Genomic DNA, 21817 nt, shown 5'->3' with positions numbered 1-21817 from the left:
CTGTTTTGTCTTCATGTACATTCAGTCTGTGTTTATAATGCAGATTTTCTTCTTTTATAATAACACATTTTATATTTTCCATAATCACAGATTGTGTAAGTGTGGACTCTCAGAGACTCACTGTGAAGTTGTGGCCTCAGCCCTGAAGTCCAACCCCTCCCATCTGACAGAGCTGGACATGAGTAAGAACAAACTGCAGGATTCAGGTGTGAAACTTCTGTGTGCTGGACTGGAGAGTCCAAACTGTCGACTGGAGACTCTGAGGTGAGTTCACTGACTGCAGCTGTTGTTGTTTTTCTATATTTCAGATCTTTGATTGATCTTTGAAACTTTCTTTAGTTCCTAATTGTTCAGGATGTGTCTGAAGACAAATGTGAAGAAGTTTGAGTGCTTTCAGAAATGTCGTGTCTTTCCAAACGACTAAACAACAGTTTTTCCTCTTGGCTCCAAATAGAAGTGACAGACTTAAGCAGGGTTCGTTTAAAGGCTGACAGAAGTGGAGTGGTGATGGGGAGATGTTTGACAGGACAGTTTTTAGCCTCCACAGGTTCATATTGTGCTTCATCAGTCAGTGAAGATGAAGTCAGTACTGAATAGGCTGTAGAGCAGTGGTTCCTAAACTTTTTTTGCCAGGCCCCCCTTTTTTACAAGAAAAACGTTCGCGTCCACACCTACACGGGTATTTTTGAAAACGCAGCTGTTTGTATGCGTTTGGGCTTTTCGTCAACACGTAAACGGCGTTTCGATTCACCGAAAACGGAGATTATTTAAAACTCCTTTTATGCCTTTATGTGTGGACGAGGAATACAGAGTTCGTCACGCAACGTCAAAGGTATGTGCCTCTTTTCACGTCACGCTGTGCGCCACGTTATTGTTTACATGAGATGAATTGCAGAATGGGAGATAGAGACAAAATACTGTTAATCTGACTATCTGCAGGTTTTACACGCTTACATATACACACGCAGTTACTGTCCCTCCATTTAGAAAGGCAGAGGCGTCACGGTGTAATTATTTTACGTGTAGTTGTTTTTTTTCCTGTGTAATAATATTCAACATTGCTGTCAATACATTTTTCAAAAAAATGCCTCTCTGTGCAAAATGGGTTCAAAAACATAAACAGCTGTGGGATACTGTTTGTCCGTGATTTGAACAGGGGGAACAAATTACGGCAGGATCAGCCTGATATTATTTGTATCCCACTGTAACTTTACTGCATAAAGAGCTAACATGTCCAAAATGTCAGGAGTAGTTAGTTATTACAAGAAGTGTTTGTGAACTAAAAATCAAGAATGTGGGATCCTGTTTGTCCGTGATTTGGAGAGCCCAGCGCTGCTCCCGACGCAGGGAAACTAATTTTGCAGGGGAGACCTACCTTGGCACCTGTGCAGGTGAAGCCAAAGGGAAGATATGCTTCACCATATTTTCTAGTCTTTGGCTTGGAAGGAAGTTGATTTGGAAACATATTTGGCGATGCTTCATCTCCTGCTTTGCGTTTATGTGGGAGCCCGTGTCCACAGTGTCCAAGCGCTCTTTTTTTTTTTTTTTTCCCTTTTCATACCGCGCCCCCCTGCAATGGCTCTACGCCCCCCTAGGGGGCGGGCCCCACACTTTGGGAACCTCTGCTGTAGAGTGTGTGAGAAATGTGAATGAGGCTGTTGAAGATCTGATGATAGCAAATAAAACCAGGCTGCAGAGACTTTGAGTTTGTTTAGAAACAGAGAGAGAGAAAAGAAAGACATGAATGTCAACGCTAATAAATAGGGATGTACCGATACTGGGATCAGTTATCAGGGCCAATACTGTAAAATGTGTGTGTACTCATAATTGTAAAGGTTAACCGATACCAACTTATTTCATGAGTCAGAGGGTGGCTTGTCATTTCAGTTGTAATTTTTTAGATTGGCTGCTGGGGGCACATGTCACGCTGAACAGGAACAGGGTTAGGCAAGTGAGACTGGCGGCTCCACAGAAGCAAGGCCGAGTGCAAATTGTGTACTGGTAAGGTTTTAGATTAGATTAGATAAAACTTTATTAATCCCTCAGGTGGGTTCCTCTGGGAAATTCGGTTTCCAATAGCACAGCACTGATAGAAGTTACAGAATGTGAGCGGAAATATACCAAATATACACATATATAAATACAGAGACATATATAAATACAGAGACATATATAAATACAGAGCATACAAAGGGATAAACAGAATAAATAGGAATAAGAATACAAGGGAATTGCACATTTCAAGTATTGAAGTCTATTGCACTGTTGGATATTAACAAAATCTATTGCACAGTGAAAAGGAACTACAGCTCAGTTGTTCCCCCCCTCTGTCCTCCTGTCTCCCCTCCAGAGAGGAGTTAAACAGTCTGATGGCGTGTGGGACAAAGGACTTTTTTAAGTCTGCTGGTTCTTGTCTTTGGGAGAAGCAACCTGTCACTGAACAGACTCCTCTGGTTGTTTATGGTTCCTCACTGTGCCTTTTCCCTTGTCCAGGTGTGAGTGGGCTCTATGTAGGAGATACAGGATGGCATCCTCCACTCCGACATCCGCCTTGTATGCAAACTGTAGTGGGTCCTGGGCATGTTGTACCCACTACAGTTTGCATACAGGGCGGATGTCGGAGTGGAGGATGCCGTCCTGTACAGGGGACAGGTAAATAGGAGAGTACATCGTTCAATACAAGCGATTTAATAAAACATCTGAGAACACATCATGTGCTGGAATACACCAAGTTTACTAAGGCTAACGCAAAACCAGAACAGCCAACTTTAACTCAGGTTTTGGAAAAGTGACGAAAAATGTCAAGAGAAAATCCACGAGCAGTTAAAATAACAGAGGCTCTGACTCATTTTATCGCTCTGGATGACCAGCCGCTGTCGGTCGTGGAAAATGTAGGATTTCGCCGTCTTCTCGGCATACTCGAGCCGCGATATGAGATTCCCAGCCGCCCATACATCACGGACATAATGATGCCAAAACCTTTTGAAGAGTAAAAAAAACACATGCATAACCACATGCAGGAAGTTTCAGGCTTCAGTTTCAGTACAGACATTTGGACAAGCAATGTGTCCCTGATGTCACTCCTCAGTTTAACGGCGCAGTGGATTGATGAGGAGTTTGTTCGTCATCAAGTCCACTACATGCAAAGTCGTTCAGGGGCTCGCACACAAGCCAAACCATCGCAGCTGCTTTCGATAGCATGCTTCAGACCTGGGATATACTGAAGATGTCGTGCTCCGGACAACGCAAGAAATATGATTAATGCCATGAGTGATGCTGAGCTGCCCAGCCTACCTTGTACTGCTCACACTCTCCAGCTGGTTGTTCATGAGGTCCCGTCTCGAGTACATATCAACCAATCTGCGAAGCGGCACCAGCAAGACGTTCAGACCCGCTGTAACGGCACTGGATAGTCATTGATTGGGCAGAAACGGGCTCTGGAAATATTCGTGTCTGAATATGGACTCCCTGATATGCTCATGGCTCACCAGTGGACACTACTGAAGAAGGTGATATCTGTTCTGGGTCCATTCAAGGACTTAATTCGAAAAGTCAGCTCTTCAGATGCCATGGCTGCAGACGTCATTCCACCAGTCGCTGTGCCCCACAGATTTCTAACAAGGGAGACTGATGAGGACCATGTGATCAAAGCAATGAAGGGAACCTTGGCTGCAGCTGTCAGGATGCGGTTCATTAATGTTATGTGGATCTGAAAGCTGGAGACAGTGCCAAATAGTTCACTTTTATTTTGTTTGGATATAATATGGACATTCTGCAATAATTTAACAGAATTCAATTCAATTTGATTTATACAGTGTTAAATCACAACAACAGTCGCCTCAAGGCACTTTATAGGGAGACCCTACAATAATAAATACAGAGAAAAACCCAACAATCATTTGACCCCCTCTGAGCAAGCACTGTGGCGACAGTGGGAAGGAAAAACTCCCTTTTAACAGGAAGAAACCTCTGTCAGAACCAGGCTCAGGGAGGGGCGGGGCCATCTGCTGCGACCGGTTGGGGTGAAAGAAGGAAAACAGGATAAAGACATGCTGTGGAAGAGAGACAGAGATTAATAACAGATATGATTCGATGCAGAGAGGTCTATTAACACATAGTGAGTGAGAAAGGTGACTGGAAAGGAAAAACTCAATGCATCATGGGAATCCCCGGCAGCCTACGTCTATTGCAGCATAACTAAGGGAGGATTCAGGGTCACCTGGTCCAGCCCTAACTATATGCTTTAGCAAAAAGGAAAGTTTTAAGCCTAATCTTGAAAGTAGAGATAGTGTCTGTCTCCCGAATCCAAACTGGAAGCTGGTTCCACAGAAGAGGGGCCTGAAAACTGAAGGCTCTGCCTCCCATTCTACTTTTAAATACTCTAGGAACAACAAGTAAGCCTGCAGAGCGAGAGCGAAGTGCTCTAATAGGGTGATATGGTACTACAAGGTCATTAAGATAAGATGGGGCCTGATTATTTAAGACCTTGTATGTGAGGAGCAGGACCAAACAACTACCCAAGCAAACATAACTCATCTAAACAGGAAATGACCAAAGTTTTACTGAGCAGAAGATGATCATCAGTGACGCTGTCTTTAAAACACTCTTGTTTGAAATGTACGACTTTAATGTGAAACATTCAGAGTTTTTTCTCTTGTTGTGTTTGTTTGAAGCTGCTTCCTGTTGGCTTCAGCTGTTTGGAGTTTCCATTTTCTAAACTTCTACATTCTGAACCTTCTTCAGCTCTGAACAGATGATGAAACACTGAATGATTTCAAGCTCACACTTTGTCTAATAAACTTGCATCTTTCATTCTTTATACAGATTGGAGCACTGTGGTTTGTCAGAGATCAGCTGTGATTATCTGGCAGCAGCGCTGAAGTCCAACCCCTCCCATCTGAGAGAGCTGGACCTGAGCTGGAACAACTACCTGCAGGATTCAGGAGTGAAGCATCTGTGTGGTTTCCTGGAGAGTCCAGGATGTGGACTTGAAACTCTGAGGTCAGTCAGCATGTTTTAGTTGTGCTGAGATGAATATGATGTGAAAGTTGTGCTGACACTAAACTGCAGACATCAGGCTGATATTATACTGATCCACACTGAGGATCTTCATGGTAAAGTCTGTTTTCTTCTTCTCTGGTTTAGTCCATTGACTGCAGCAGGACAATGTTCACATTTCAAACAGTGATACTCAACGTATGGCCCGCGGCCCACACGCGGCCTGCCCACCTTTCCTAATTCAGAGAGAGGGGACCCTGATTAACTGTGTAGCTTCTTCCTCATGGTTCTAAGTATCAGACACAACAATGAATAATCCACAGCTGACTCTCTTTAGCAGGTCAAAGGTCACGGCACACAGCAATCTGTGAAACAGTTTGGAGCAGGAATTATTGCACATTTACAAACTGACACTGCTGCACGGCATGCTGGGTAATGCTAGCTGGTCAGGTATGGGTGTGCTAACGGCTGTGAGGCTCCGTGGCTGCAGAACACTGAAGAAGAGAAAAGAGGCGGAGATGAAGCAGAAGTTTAGCTCCAGAGAGGAGCTGTCACTGTGTGGGTGGAGCTGAGCTCCGCCCACACAGTGTCAGTGAAGCAGGTGAAGAGTAATAAATAAAGACTTTAACAGCAGACAGGATTTGATAAGCTGATGTAGAAACATGTAGAATGATGGTGGCAGCTACAGAAACAGGTCCATACAGACTGAAGCGTGTCTACTTTGCATCTTCCATATTTGATACTGAGAGTTTCCAGAAGAGCAAACATCAAACATGCCTCCAAACATGTGACGAGTCAGACTGACATCATTTCTACAGAGAACAGTGTGAGCTCTCAGCAGGTCACTTCAATAAGAAGGACAAACAGTGCAGCAGGAATGATGAAACCCACTAACAGTCTGATATCCTGTGTTCCTGTTGTTCTACAGCATCATCGTTAATGCTGCTCCACCACCATCACTGCAGCTGACCAATCAGCTTCTGTCACGTCATGTGACACTCTGTGACTCAGACTGGAGAAATGCTAAATGGATAACCTGAAGCTAACCTGAGAAACAGTCAAAGTACTGATGATTCCTACAAAGTGTGTGTGTTCAGTATGAGATGAGTTTGGTAGTACTGTGTGTGCACAGATGGACTCCACAGGAGATCTCCTTTATGAAGAAACTGTGAAAGTTTGTCCAACAGTGGGAAACATCTCAGTGATTATCTGTGAAGCAGAAGCTGAACATAATAATAGAAGAAAAGGAAAATAATGATCCAAATCCTGCTCTGAGTTTAAACATCACTATCAGACAGTAAAGGCTTCCAAAGACTGCTCACCTCTCACACTTAGTTAAAGATGCTCGTGCTGTCCATAGATCAGCTGACCTGGTGGGTCTCCATGATCAGCTTTGTTTATTGGAGATAAAGACTGAGCCCTTTAGAGCTTCATTTATTTTAACTGAGCAGAAGATGATCATCAGTGACGCTGTCTTTAAAATACACTTGTTTGAAATGTACGACTTTAATGTGAAACATTCAGAGTTTTTTCTCTTGTTGTGTTTGTTTGAAGCTGCTTCCTGTTGGCTTCAGCTGTTTGGAGTTTCCATTTTCTAAACTTCTACATTCTGAACCTTCTTCAGCTCTGAACAGATGATGAAACACTGAATGATTCCAAGCTCACACTTTGTCTAATAAACTTACATCTTTCATTCTTTATACAGATTGAAGGAATGTGGTTTGTCAAAGATCAGCTGTGATTATCTGGCAGCAGCGCTGAAGTCCAACCCCTCCCATCTGAGAGAGCTGGACCTGAGTAGTGACTCCCACTATTTCTTAAACAACAACTACCTGCAGGATTCAGGAGTGAAGCATCTGTGTGGTTTCCTGGAGAGTCCAGGATGTGGACTTGAAACTCTGAGGTCAGTCAGCATGTTTTAGTTGTGCTGAGATGAATATGATGTGAAAGTTGTGCTGACACTAAACTGCAGACATCAGGCTGATATTATACTGATCCACACTGAGGATCTTCATGGTAAAGTCTGTTTTCTTCTTCTCTGGTTTAGTCCATTGACTGCAGCAGAACAATGTTCACATTTCAAACAGTGATACTCAACGTATGGCCCGCGGCCCACATGCGGCCTGCCCACCTTTCCTAATTCAGAGAGAGTGGACCCTGATTAACTGTGTAGCTTCTTCCTCATGGTTCTAAGTATCAGACACAACAATGAATAATCCACAGCTGACTCTCTTTAGCAGGTCAAAGGTCACGGCACACAGCAGACAGTCAGAAATCTTCTAACTCTGATCATTTATCAGTTGTGACACTGTGAGACTTGATCAGAGGTGTGATCATCACAGCAGAGGCCTTTGTGTCAAAGTCACTGAGGATCAAACAGAAACACATGAAGCAGATTTTGCTGTTCTGGCTTTTTATAGCAGATAACCTTCAAAATATTCTGCAGTCGATCAAAAACTGAAGCAAACCATGAATCAACATGTGAACATGAGCTGATGCTGCTGAAGTGAAGCAAAGTTACAGAGGTTTGATTTAGGGATGGACCGATCAGATATACAGTATCGGTCTGATCCTGACCTAAATTACTGGATCGGATATCAGGGAGAAATAAAAACTGTAATCTGATCCATTAAATATCACCAAAGCACCTCACAAACCTGCGACATGGTGTAACCAGGGTAGTGACCTCAGCACGTGGGAGCAGTACGTGTCACATGATAGAGCGGCTGTGGTGTGCCAGATGTTGGCAGTGTGGAGTTACTTCACACTGAAAGCATCTGGAGCCTCGCTACGTGCTGCCAAAGCGGCCTCTCCGAGCAAGCTGTCCCAGAGAAGTAAAGCTAGTGTGTAAGTTCATCTGTGAATCTTGGTAAAGCATTCCTACGTTAAGCTTAACAGCCGATATATGGAGCTCAGACGTCTGTGTGCTGTCATTGCTAAGTCTGACCGAACGATGGACAGACTCAAGTTTGACTTTGAAACAAACTGTGTTGTTAAACAGTTTCATGGTTCAAAGCAAAACAATGAAAAACACTTACGTTTGTATAGAAATGAAACAAATTGATTGTGAGGTTAAATGTGATAGAAACAGCTCACACTGACATCCATCCTGTTTAAACATGAGTGTCATGAAGCCTGTTTGCATTTATTTGCACTGCTTTCCACTCTGGATGTTCTTTCTGTTCAGCTGTGAGTATAAAACGCTCCATTCTACAACCTGTTTGTTTTAGTTGTTCAATAGAAACATTATTTTGTGCTGATGTTGCACTTCTTTTTTTCACAACCAAAGAGTTTTTGAAAGCTGGATAAAACTGCATTTAAATGACTTTTTGAATATTACTTTAAATACAAAGTTCAGTAAAGTCTAATGTTTTGGGGGCAGTGTGTTTTTGCAAACAGGTATAACAGAACAGCTTTAGTGTTTAGATTTTTAAAACTTGAGTATGAACTTATACAAAATGCAGCAAGATATTAAAAAAAAGTTGGATTATAAAATCGAGTATATGAGATTCATATCGATGTCGGACATAAAAAGTGGCATCGTTCCATCTCTGCTTTTATTACAGACACAGCTCAGTGTTTCCAATTTGGTATCATTTTAAAAAGTTTACATTTCTTCAGTGTTGAACAGCAGACATTAGATTTTCCTGTCAGAGGTCATTTTTGAAAAAATGAGGTGCGTAATATTCAAGAGAATAATGCAGAAAACAGAGATTTGAGATGTGAACCTATTCTTGGAGAACACTGAGAGCGAGCGAGCTGTGCAGGCAGGAACAGCCAAAGTCAGAGAGAATTAATGTATTTATCAAACGTGAAGCAGAGTTTGGATCTTCTTTTGCTGCTGGTTCACTCAGTTTTGGTTGGAGACAGATGAAACCTGCAGCTTCAGGATCTGTGAGCTGTGATACTTTCAGCCCCGACGGTGTGTCCGTGTCCGTGCCGTCGAGTGAACGATCCACGCTCTGTGTTTCCATCTTTGTGTGTTTAGCTGCTCTCATTTACTGTTTTAGCTGTTTGCTGCTGGTTGAAATAGTTTGTGAGCTTTAAGCTGAGATTCTGGAGTTTGATTGGAATTTCCAATAAAGGATCCACAGAGTTTGGTGACAATAATAACTAGTGCTGGGCGATATGACGATATATATCGTGTGGACGATAGAAAAGTGTCTATCGTGCCATTTGCCGTCTATCGTTTCTAACCCTAATTTTATAAATTATTACATAAAATATATCATTAACCCTTTACAACCAGTCAGGGCAGGCACACTCCGTTTTGCCTAACTATTTTTAAATCCCTGTAGAACTGGAACCACGTAAGGTAGCGCAATAATTTTTTTTGCATATGAAACCGGAGGAGTTGTACTTACATCTTATTCCATTAGCTTGCCCTAAGTCACGGTTTCCTTCCACACATAGCTTTGCAAAAATTGCATAAAAAGAACTTAGAGCAACAAAAACATAATATTCAAGACTTGCAGCAACAAAAACAATATTCCAGAAACACGCTTTGCCGATCCGATCAGCTGTTCATAACAGTTGGAATAGAAGTCAGCGCGAACTATCGCATGTCTGCCATTTCCTGTCCGAAACCGGAAGTGATGTCATTTTCGCGGAAAATGTAGTTTTTAAAAGTCATGTTTGACTTTATGCTTTTATGTATCGTTTCTGGGATGCTTAGAAGTCAAATTACACTGCTGGAAATAGTTTATTTTGATGCACATGCTGGTTTTTTTGCAAATTTGCACTATAATATTTATTTTCATTTTTCGTGTAGTATATAAAAATTAGTGTATCTCAAAAATAAAACTATGAAGACACTCAAAATAAATCTCGTGGTTGGAAATTATTTTGTGCAACTTTTTTGTATTTACAGTTTTGAGGGATAAGCCTCTCAAATTTCTCTAACTAGAAATATATGTAAAAAACAAAACAAAAATGATTTTCAACTTTTTTGCAATTTAAAAGATAAAGATAAAGATGACCTTTATTAGTCCCACACGTGGGAAATTTGTTTTGCCACAGCAGGAAGGACAATTAGAATAAAATAGAATAAGAATAAATACAGTACACAACTGTACAGAATAGAATAAAAATAAAAATATGTAGTTACTATGGACTTAATGCATACATATTATTAAAATTTGGGCTATAACGGTTGTATTGATGTATAGCAACTGGAAATGCTCCCACAAATGGCACTACAGCATGTAAAATGTAAAGATAAGCTCTGGCGGACTTGGTTCTATGGTAGGTCTTAAAGGGTTAAATAGCCTGTGGCAAATATATTAGTGTTGTCTTCTCACTATACATGCTCTTAACTTTATGCAAGAGAAAATAAAGTATAAAAAAAAAGATATTTTTCGCAAAGAAACTCCGTCTTGTGGTTTTGCGACATGGTGCTGCTTTACGTGCACCCGGATTTGCGACATGCTTTACGGTAACTCAAAACAAAGACTGCACCCTCTCCACTCGCTGTTTACAGCCTGCATACTTTCCAGATGACCACAGGTCAGGTGGTATATCGTGATATAAATTAATTCATATCGTGATAAATATTTTTTCCATATCGCCCCGCACTAATAATGACAGTAGATGTTTGTGTGAGTGCTGGAAGCAAATTAGTGTGTGATGTTCTTTCAGTGTTGCACTTTGTAGACGCTCCCTGAGCACTGGTCTCACAGCCAGCTGCACATAGAGACCAGTGTTGTTAGTCCAGGTCAGAAGATGACTTGTTGGAATGAAAATGAGCTTGTAGTTTGTCTGCTTTAATCATGTGACTGGAAAAAGGTCTTGGACTTCAAATATGTCCGTTTCTTTCACACTTCACCTTTAAAAGTGAAGCCATGTGGTTCCTGGAAGGAAAAACACGACTTTTTCAAGTCTTTGTCCTGTTTTTATGAGAAATGTACGACTTTAATGTGAAACATTCAGAGTTTTTTCTCTTGTTGTGTTTGTTTGAAGCTGCTTCCTGTTGGCTTCAGCTGTTTGGAGTTTCCATTTTCTAAATCAGCATACCTTATTAATCCTTTGGGAAATTATGTGGGTTACAGTTGCTCCAGTACAGTAACATTTTCAAAAACAAACTAGACTATTTATCAGTAAAATGTTAAGATATGAGGAATAGCACAATATATACAACTCACCAAGTAATAAATATTCAGATGTGATTATAAATAAATATCAAGTATATTGACAAGAATATTACAGAGTAAAAAAGAGTGTGTGAAAAGGGTGTAACTATTGCAGTGTTTACAGTGTGTTAGATGGAGGAGTTGTACAGGGAGATGGCCACAGGCAGCAGTTATTTCCTGTGTCGCTCTGAGCTGCTTTTTGGTAATCTCAGTCTCTCACTGAACGTGCTCCTGTGAGTAACCTCAAACAATAGAGACAACTCTGGCCCTTCCTGTAAAACGCTGTGGTGTTTTTAACCCAGTCCAGTTTATTGTCTGTGTTTACTCCAAGGTATTTATAGTCATCCACGATGTCCACATTGACCCCGTGGATTGAAACAGGGGTTAAGGGTTTCCTGGTCTTCCTAAAATACAGAATCAACTCCTTGGTCTTTGTTAGGTCTGTGCTTGCAGGCCCCGCTGGTTCAGAGACTTATCACCATGAACAAAGCAAGACAAACAGCGGCGATCGATCCATTTCAACTTGCAAGGGAAGCCTGGTCGACTCTTGGACCTGAAACCTCCTCACCTTATCCCAGACACTTCAAAGAACCCTTTGAAGCCTTTTTATTCTGTGAACACAAGCACCACCCATTGTAACACCCATATGGTCATAAAAGTTAAAGGCACTGTGCGTGTGTGCATGCACGTGCGAGCGTGTGTGTGTGTGTGTGTGTGTGTGTGTGACTTCCTGGTTACAACCATTTTAACAACATCCCTGGTCATAAAAAGGGTCATCTCACCCCACCCCTGTATACGGTTTAACCCCTTTAACAGTCCACCATATACAAACACAGGTGAGCCCATAAATGGCAGGAAGCAAACATTCCTTACCAAATAAGGAAACCAGAACCTTACATAGAATGTCTGCAGTTAAACACTATAACCTCCTCCACCATTCTACGTGTAGGGGAGGAGAATAGAAACAGAAGAATGTCTCTGTTCATGCAGTTTAAACAAGGTCCACAACTTAAAGCGCAATAATGACAACATTTAACAATTCACTCTAACAGTCTTTGCCACGTTGAGCTGCAGATGATTCTGCTCACACCACATGGCAAAGGAGTCGACCACAGCCCGGTACTCTGACTCATCACCCCTGCTGATGCATCCAACCACCGCAGAGTCATCAGAAAATTTCTGAAGATGGAGGTCTCTGTGCAGTGGCTGGAGTCTGTGGTGCAGAGGGTGAAAAGGAAGGAGGAGAGGACAGTCCCTTGTGGTGCCCCTGTGTTGCTGATTACCTTGTCAGACACACAATGTGGAAGATGCACATATTGTGGTCTTCCTGTCAGGTAATCAACAATCCAGGACACCAGAGAAGCATCCAGAAGCATTGTTCTTAACTTATCAATGAATCCAGTGATGGTCTTCATGCCCCTCCACACCTCTCTCATGCTGTTCTGCTGTAGTTTCCACTCCAGCTTCCTCCTGTAATTGTCCTTAGCCTCTCTGATCTTGTCCTTTAGTAACAGCTGGACCTTCCTCACCTCTTTATTGCCCCCTCTGAAAGCCCTCTTCTTGTTGTTGAGGAGAACTTTGATGTCCTTAGTCACCCACAGCTTGTTATTTGGGTAACAATGAACAGTCTGAGCTGGAACAATGGAGTCGGTGTAGAAAGTTATGTAGTCTGTGATACACTCAGTTAGCCCATTGATGTCCTCGGCGAGTGTTTCCCAGTTGGTCACCTCAAAACAGCCCTGTAGTTCCGCTACAGGTGGGGGGAGGGAGGAGGAACTGTATGCATCCTTGACATTAGCATACAGTAGGTCTAAAATTGGTGGGACGGTCCACATATTGTCTGAATGTTGTTAGTGTATTGTCCAGTGATACATGGTTGAAGTCACCCGAGATCACAATAAAGGCACTCGGGTGCTGAGTCTGTAATCGGGCTATGGCAGAGTGGATACTGTCACATGCAGCTGTGGGGTTAGCAGAGGGAGGAACATAAACATCCACCAAGATGACATGAGTAAATTCCCTGGGTAAATAATACGGCCTGAGTCCAACAGCACACAGTTCAGTGTCCGAGCAACAAATCCTTTCTTTGATTGTTATGTTGGCAGGGTGACACCACCGGTTGTTAACTAAAACTAAACTCCCGGAATTCCCTCTGACTCCGTACCAGTGCTGAGAACTCGTCGATTTTATTTGATAACGATTGCACATTTCCCATTACGATAGACGGCACACATGGTTTGTACATCCTCCTCACTTCGAGCCTCTGCTGTCTCACTGTCTCCTTCCTTCTCCTCTTCTGTCCCCCACCTCTGCATCTGCGTCCAGGATGTGTTTTCCTCCAGATTTCAGCTGGTACATCTGTGGGTGTGACCAATGCGCCAGCCGGCATCAGGGCGATCAGCTAAACTTCTACATTCTGAACCTTCTTCAGCTCTGAACAGATGATGAAACACTGAATGATTCCAAGCTCACACTTTGTCTAATAAACTTACATTTTTCATTCTTTATACAGATTAATAAGATGTGGTTTGTCAGAGATCAGCTGTGGTTATCTGGCAGCAGCGCTGAAGTCCAACCCCTCCCATCTGAGAGAGCTGGACCTGAGTGGTGACTCCTCCTCGTCGGTGATTAAAATCATCAACAAGCTGCAGGATTCAGGAGTGAAGCATCTGTGTGGTTTCCTGGAGAGTCCAGGATGTAAACTTGAAACTCTGAGGTCAGTCAGCATGTTTTAGTTGTGCTGAGATGAATATGATGTGAAAGTTGTGCTGACACTAAACTGCAGACATCAGGCTGATATTATACTGATCCACACTGAGGATCTTCATGGTAAAGTCTGTTTTCTTCTTCTCTGGTTTAGTCCATTGACTGCAGCAGAACAATGTTCACATTTCAAACCTTCAAAGAAGAAGAAAAATCCTCCACTGGATAATTCACTGTGAAACTCTCAAACTCTTCATTCCACCTTAAAGTCTGTGTGACACTGAAATCCAAAGCAAAATGTGTGTTTGCTTTACAGACAGCAGTCCAACACAAACATACACACATCATCCAAAACACAGTCCAACATCCAAATCTCCTCCACTGCCAGCATGAATGATGGGAAAGAGAAGGAGGAACACTCTGACATTCAGGGTTAGAATGAGTTTCATGAAGCAGACTGTGAAGATCAAAGCTGCATTAGAAGCTTACATGAATGAATGAGTGGACAGAAGTGGACAGAGATCATCTGAAGCACTTCAAAGGCTTTAAATCAGCACATTTCTCTTTATTCTTTATCAACTCTGTTAGTTTCTATCAGTTTTCTGTGGAATGAAGCTAACAGCAGGCTAATAAGATGCTGACCAATAGGTTTCTATTAAAGGTTGTCATTTGTATATTAAAAGGTGCTTTGGCTCAGCAGGGATCAGCTTACAGGTAGAACACAGCTGCTGGATGGGATTAGCATGTCATAGCTATCTACCAAACTGCTAACTGGGGAATTTCAGGCCATCTATGAATCATTTTTTCTAACTGTTTATTCAGCTGAGGCTCACAGGGCTGGAGCCTGTGCCCTAGCTGTCATAGGGCAAGAGGCGTGGTCCACCTGCACAGGTGAGCAATCCATCACAGGGCCAACAGAGAGAGACAGAGAAGCACTCGTTCACATCCACACCTACACCCAATTTAGAAGCACCAATGAACCTAAGCAGCGTTTCATTGGACTGTGGGAGAACATCCAACCTCCACAGAAAGGCCAACAAGCTTCAACCTACAACCTTCTTGCTTTAAGGCACTAGTGCGAACCACTTTTCCCCATTTCAGCCCAAATCCTGCATCTTCCTGTTTCTGACTCCAGGCCAGCTCCACTAACGCTTTCTCATCAGACACTGCCACCTAGTGGAGGAGGTCCTAGTTCCATTTGAAGCTTCAGATTACAGTTAGTTCCTTTACAAAGAGGTGGAGGTGGTGGGGCCACAGCACCATCATCACTGAGTGCCATAGGACACTTAACCTTTGTTTCCATATGCTGGGAACTTCCTGTTGTTCCAAGGAGGACTGGAAAATGTGTGAAAATCTCCCAGTCAGTTCTTCACAGCACACTTCAATCATTTCCCTCCCACAGCATCAGGACCAGGGCTTTTTCTCTCTTTGGTCCCACTAAGAGATTTCCACACAAACACCTCATCAGTGGGACTCTCAGAGCTACCAGCCCTTTGCTACAATCACAAAGCTCTTCATTGAAATCAATGATATCAAAGCTGGAATCACATGAGTCCAAGTCTTCTGCTGATTCAGCATCACATTCATCTTTGCTCCTTGTTCTGCATCCCCACCATGGACTTCATTCCTTTCCAAGCCAGCCTTGAGTGTCCTTTATTCAGCTCATCCTCTGCTTTACTTTTACACCTGATTTTAGCTGCTTTATCTCTCTTTGAACAAGTGACTGTGCCTCAATCTTTTTCTTCTCTCCCTCATAACAAGACAGCTTCTTCTGCCTGAGAACATGTTGGAGTGATTTACTAATCCAGGGCTGCTTATTGGGGAAAATACTTCCTGTTTTCAAAGTAATCCCCATTTTTCCCAGAAAGATATGTAAGTAGAAATCGATGATCTAAGTGAGAACATGAGGCTTTAAAAAGTCCCAGTGGGTGCAGTCAAAGCAGTCTCTCAGTTCCAGTATAGAGTCTTTGGTCCAGACTGGACCAACTGTGTGCCCAGTTTGAGCTCTCTTCAGTCCTGTGACCTGACAGACCCAGAGGGGCCATCACATCACATCTAGAAGCTCCCCTAATGGAGCCACAACACATGTCCAACACTTAGTCTGTCTTGTTGGACCAACTGGAAGAAATGATTTAAGGACTTAGTCACAGAACAGAGATTCAAATCTCCAAAATCCAACTGGCTGCATCAGGACATATAGTCTGAAAACTCTGCACAGTTTCCTGTTTGAAGCTGCTTCCTGTTGGCTTCAGCTGTTTGGAGTTTCCATTTTCTAAACTTCTACATTCTGAACCTTCTTCAGCTCTGAACAGATGATGAAACACTGAATGATTTCAAGCTCACACTTTGTCTAATAAACTTACATCTTTCATTCTTTATACAGATTGAGAGGCTGTGGTTTGTCAAAGATCAGCTGTGATTATCTGGCAGCAGCACTGAAGTCCAACCCCTCCCGTCTGAGAGAGCTGGACCTGAGGGGGAACAACCTGAAGGATAAAGGTGTGAAGCAGCTGTCTGATCTTAAGGAGAGTCCAGACTACAGACTGGAGACTCTGGTGTAAGTAGAGTGATGGAGTGAGCGGGTGGTGCTACCAGCAGTATTGTACTAAACAGATCCAGTGTTTCCTGTAAAGCTGCAGCTTCTCAGTGAAGCTGTGAGAGGAGAATGGTGACAGGCTTCAGGATTGGACACAAACACTTCCTGTTTCTGCCTTTTTGTCACCTTTATGGTCACCATAGTAACGGCTGACACGCTGTGATCAAACACTGTCAACAGCCAATCAGCTCTCTGAACAAAGCAGCACACAGACCAATGACTGCATTCATTTCCAGGTTTAAAGCAGTGAAGAACACAGTCTGTAGGTGAGGAAGACTTTAGTGAGAGCAGATGTTTGGATGGAACAGCTGGAACCGTCCATCTGGATTGTTGGGGTAGTTGTTGGGGTTCCTACAGAGCTCAGAGTGGACACACCAAGGTTCTTCTAATGAATGAAAGTCCAAACTCAAACTAGGAGGGAAAAACATTTTTATCAACTTCAATAAAAATCCAAAGATTAGAAAAAGTGAAGCAACAATGAGTCCTAGTACAGTCCCAGCACTGAAGTCCCTGCTGCTCTTTATACTGGATGTGCATCATCACTGACTGACAGCTGATGAAGAGTCTCTGGAAACACTCGTTTATCTCCTCTGCTCTTCCTCCTTCTCTCTGCTGGAGGTGATGATGGTAAACAGGACGGTGTGTGTGCTGAGAGAGGAGGAGCTGTGTCCTGATGATCCAGAGAGGTTGAAGCAGCAGCAGCTTGTGTGTAGAGACGCCGTGACTGGGAGGTGGAGTGGAGAGGAGAGCTTCATCAGAGAACAGCTCCACTGTCAGACACAATGTAGAGTCCAGCATCATCCCTGTGTGTCCCTCTGGATCTGACAGAGGATCATCAGTGTATCTGGACTGCTCTGCTGCTGCGCTGTCCTTCTGCAGTCTCTGCACAGTCTCTGTCTGACTCTGGAAATATTTTACAACTTGTTGTAATTACAGAACATTAATATTATATTCAAACATGTGATCTTATCTTTATTTCTGAATCTTTACCAAATAAAGAAAAAACAAACTAACAAACAGAAACTGTCGTGTCCTTTTTCACCACATCTGTGAATCTTTTCTGTGTTTTCCTCTTTTCCTCCTTCCTGGCAGCTCCATATTCATCATTCTTTGTCCAGTATATCTGAACATGTCCAAAGCATCTGAGCCTCATGTTACCCGTTTGTGTGAGTTACGCCTGTCAGTGCATTGTGTTCTGGTGGATAAATAAGAGGCAGGAGACAGCGCTGGATCTCTGCGTTCTTTACTGTCAATTTCTGCAACATCTGCAATATATAGAAATCCAAAACTGTGAGCTGTGTGTGTTGTGCATCTCCTCGGCCACCTCTCCTCCAGCCATGCTGGAAGGAGCTGTGCGTTTTACAGTTTTATCGACTCTACAATAATATAACAAATTAAATGCAATGTTCTAAAATATCAACTTAAACACTTCAAAGTCAATAAAAAGCTTAAAACAAAACAAATAATATATCACTGACAAATCATCAACAACAGTTCATAAGAGCAATATACAAAATAATACACTAACAATCAAACAAATACAAGTTATTAACCAGGATCCAACGTTTCTGTCACAGTCCTGGGTCAGCTGATTCACTCTTTATGTTTTTGACTTCAGTTTGTTTTGTGATTATAGTTCTGGTTTCTGTTTCTGTGTCTTCACTGTGTCCCACGTCTCGTTACTTTGGACTCTGTGTAATATTTCCTGTTTTACTTTGACAGTCCTGTGTTACTGTTTCCTGTCTCATGTGCGTAATTGGTCCCAGGTGTGTTTCCCTCCTGTCTCCTGTTCCCTGATTACTAAACTGCGTCCACGCCACCGGCGCTCCTCAGCTGGATTCCAGGATTTCAGAGCATCCAGCTGTGGTGAGTGATGGAGACACTTTCTCTGCTCCCTCAGTAATCAGGACAGTTTATTGAAAATCAGAGAACCTGAAGGACTAAAGCACCTGCCCGTTCTGAACCTGGACATTAAAGACTGCTCAGTTCAAGGACATTAAGCCCAGTGTCAGCCAGCCAATAACAGCCTGTGTTTTTCAGCTCTTTAGGAGTCAGAAATGATAAAGACAGAGACTGCTAACCTCTCCCTGCAGGAAATAAGCTCCGCCTCTTCCTTTCCTGTATATGAGTGATTTGATTTTGACATGAGACACAATGAGTTTCCTGTTTATTGTGACTTAAAGCGAGTAGGCAAAGACACTAAACTGTGTGTTTCCCAGATCTCTGAAGCTGCTTTTTGTGTTCCTCCCACAATACTGTCTAAAACAGTCAGTGAGGAAAACTCAGTTTATGCTTCCAAGCTCATTGTGAGAGGGCATATTGTGTTCCTGCAAGTGCTGATTTTGTCTGCATCCCTGAGTTTAGTGAGCTGCCTCCAAGGACTTGTGAAACCCAGTGTGTTAAGGCTGCATCTCCCAGATGTTTCCACCTTTCCAGCAGAGACAATAAATGTTCCCACAAAGGCTCAGCCAAAGACTTTTTTATTTTCTGAGTGTTCGCCTCAAGAAATTGCTCAGTGAGCACCTGTGTGTTTGTTTCTGGGACATCGGATACTAACTCGAAATTCAAGTCTGGTTCTGAAGCTGCGCATACAAAGACTGTTTCTGGTTGTAGAGACCTGGCTGTTCGAGGGATTGTAGCTTCCCCAGAGGCTGAGCTGCTGACCTCAGCTGACTCTGGACCCTTGAAGGTAACTAAGTTTGCAGCGCTCGGGTGAGCCATCTCAGCTGCAACAGCCTCCACAGAGAGCTCATGCAAGCTTACCCAGCCTGCTGTGGGTTTTATGCTGCTGCAGCCCAAAAGACATCCTGAGCTGGCTGACAGCCACCCACAGCTTCAGCTGCCTCAGCCAGGGGTCTCCACACCTGCTGGCCCTGCATCTGCTCCGACTGGGGGCTCCTGTTTGAGAATGTAGGAGTGTAAACTTCAAATATCTGCTTGGTTTGTCAAGATATCACATATTTGCAAAAGTGTTACCACGTAGACCGCGAAGGCCGGGTCCTCAGGATTATGCAGCCCATGAATTTGGACACACCATGGCACATGATGTTCTACACCTGATGTGTTTAAATGAGCTCTACAGGTGAACAGACTTATTAACGTTACCAGCATAATAAACTGTCCTGTCACTGAAGGTGTCTGCCCAACAAGGACGTGGTGCTGAATGCATCCAAACCCCTGCTGACTGTCTTTTCAGCTTCGGTCAAAGGTACAGTGTCCACTGTGAACCTGAGAGCAGGATACAGCCAGAGGTGAGTCAGCAGTTACAAACTAAATGCTGCTGACATGAATTCAAACTGCTGGATAACCCACTGGTCATGGAAATGGCACCTTTCTGTTGTTTTTTAGCAAACACAATTTCGCTTAAAGTTTGGACCAAATTACCATCCAACATTTCAAGTTTTCCTGACTACAAATCCAGAGATTGTGACTCTGATGGTCAAAGACCAAGAGGGGACAGAAACCTGGGAATCATCTGTTTACCTGCCAGGTAAGGTTGCCAGAGCAGAAATTACCCTGCAAACATCTGGTTATTTCATTAAAGGTTCAAATGAAATCATACTTAGGTGTAGGGATGGGTACCGGTGTCCGGTGCCATGATGGCACCGGTTCTGACATAAACGGTAGTAACCAGACCGAAAAGCAGCGCACATTTCGGTGCTTTATTTCGGTGCTTTTTTTTTCCTGAGCCAATTCTAGCCAATCATTTTACGTTTCCGAGGATAGTAGGCGGGGCCAGGTACGTACGTTCTTTCAGAGCAGAGGTACAGGTTAAAAATGCCCAAGGCGAAGCGGTCAATAGTCTGGCTGTACTTCACAGCAAAAGGTGCAAACTCAGCAGCCTGCAACAAGTGCTTTAAGCTGATACTGTGATACTGTCAAAGGAGGTAACACCGCAAATCTGATGAAACACCTGGCGACGCATAGCGTTTTTTTAAAGCCGAGAAATTTGCCGTGTTTGATAGCTTGCTGCGAGACCTCACACCGTGCACATCTACTGCGGGTGTGGTGCCTGTTATCGGACCTGGAGTTAGCAATATCCCCCCAAAAGAGTAGAGTCCTGGCCCCTAGCCCTGTCAGCGTAGCAGAAATGATGAGGATGATGATGGCAGCAGCAGCCGTTCTCCTCTGCGTGAGTAGCTTCATGTTGTTCGTGTGTAATTAACGTTGAGTAGGCTAACCACATTATTACATTGATGCATGTAAGGTGAACTAGCAAACAGCGTCGTAGCTACATGCTGCTGTCTTCTTGTTTGATGGCAGATGCTCCCTTCACCCTGGCCAAAAAGGCTAAAATGACAAAAGAAAAAGAGGAAAACAGTTAAACATGAGAGGTTTTTGGACAAAGTTTATGTTTTTTCCATTGTTTAAGCACTGCTTCCAGCCAAGAGTGAGACCATATATGCCCTATAGCTGCAGAAAAGGCTAACATTGTTATCTTTTTACAAAAAAACCAGCTGAACATGAGAGGTTTTTGGACCAATTTTGTGTTCTCCATTCTTTAAGCACCGGTTTGAGCACCGTTTAAGCACCGGCACCGTTTCAAAAGTACCGGTTTGGCACCGGTATCGGATAAAACCTAAACGATACCCATCCCTACTTAGGTGTCTTTTCATATGAAGTTCAGTGCCATGTTAAATATCTGTTATCTATCTTTGTTCCTTCAGCACCAAGAACAGAAACCTTAATGAGGAATGTCCCAGCTGAGGCCCGAGTCCTGAGAGGCTGTTCACTGTCCGCTCACAGTTTATTGAAAGAGTGTCTGAATCTGCTTTAAACAAACGTCTGGATAAACTCCTGCAGCAGCGTGTTATCAATGATCAGGAGATGGAATCAGTCAGATCACAGCAGAGCAGATAAAGCACGAGACGTGATCGACACGAGGAAGTGAAGCCAGCTCACTGCTGATCGCTGCTCTCTGTGAGGAGGATCGATGCCTGTCCACAGAGCTGAACCTGAATGAAGACAGACTTGTAAAGAGTCTGTGGAGGTGTGACCATGAATCTCAAAGACCACTGCCAGTGTCATTGTGATCTTCATGTGATGTGTTTTTAACTGGACTTTAGTTCTGAAAGTGCCTCTCATTAAAACCTGGACTCTGATTAGATGCTGAGCAGGACATTGGATGGACTGAAGCAGAGTCTGGGACCTCAGTAAGTCTCTGCGCTGCTCATTATTAGTGCACAAACCAGGAAATATGTGAAGCTCCATTAATGCTGAACCACATCTACAGGTTGAAGAGCAACACCTCAGGTAATCTGGGACCAGCGTCTGTTTCCAACAATAATAACTGAAGCTGTTTTTACCTGTAATGCTGGAATAACCTATTGAATCACATGATCAGTGTTTACAATCTGTTTACTGAGGTTTAAACTCTCCTCTGTGCTAGCTT

The 21817-nt window shown here is 43.1% G+C and overlaps 1 protein-coding gene across 10 annotated transcripts in view; it reads left to right on the top strand.

Annotated features, from left to right (window-relative positions):
• LOC109199432 (NACHT, LRR and PYD domains-containing protein 12) overlaps positions 1-17448 on the top strand; it is a 28738-nt gene extending 11290 nt beyond the window's left edge. For 7 of the 10 annotated variants that reach the window (XM_025905301.1, XM_025905294.1, XM_025905300.1 and 4 more), the window contains 6 exons: positions 91-264; positions 4825-5001; positions 6704-6901; positions 13639-13842; positions 16213-16387; positions 17039-17448. In XM_025905301.1, the coding sequence (XP_025761086.1) occupies positions 91-264; positions 4825-5001; positions 6704-6901; positions 13639-13842; positions 16213-16387; positions 17039-17047 (937 nt within the window). In that variant the 3' untranslated portion in view covers positions 17048-17448. Of the gene's footprint in view, positions 1-90; positions 265-4824; positions 5002-6703; positions 6902-13638; positions 13843-16212; positions 16388-16488; positions 16493-17036 lie in introns of all 10 variants that reach the window. The other 3 variants (XM_025905293.1, XM_025905292.1, XM_025905297.1) reach the window with 3 other exon arrangements.
• The last annotated feature ends 4369 nt before the right edge of the window (positions 17449-21817 follow it).

Source organism: Oreochromis niloticus, linkage group LG3, assembly GCF_001858045.2.
Source record: "Oreochromis niloticus isolate F11D_XX linkage group LG3, O_niloticus_UMD_NMBU, whole genome shotgun sequence".
NCBI classification, from domain to species: Eukaryota; Metazoa; Chordata; class Actinopteri; order Cichliformes; family Cichlidae; genus Oreochromis; species Oreochromis niloticus.
Note: the sequence above shows the minus strand (reverse complement) of the source record. Positions and strands in the feature narration are given on the sequence as shown.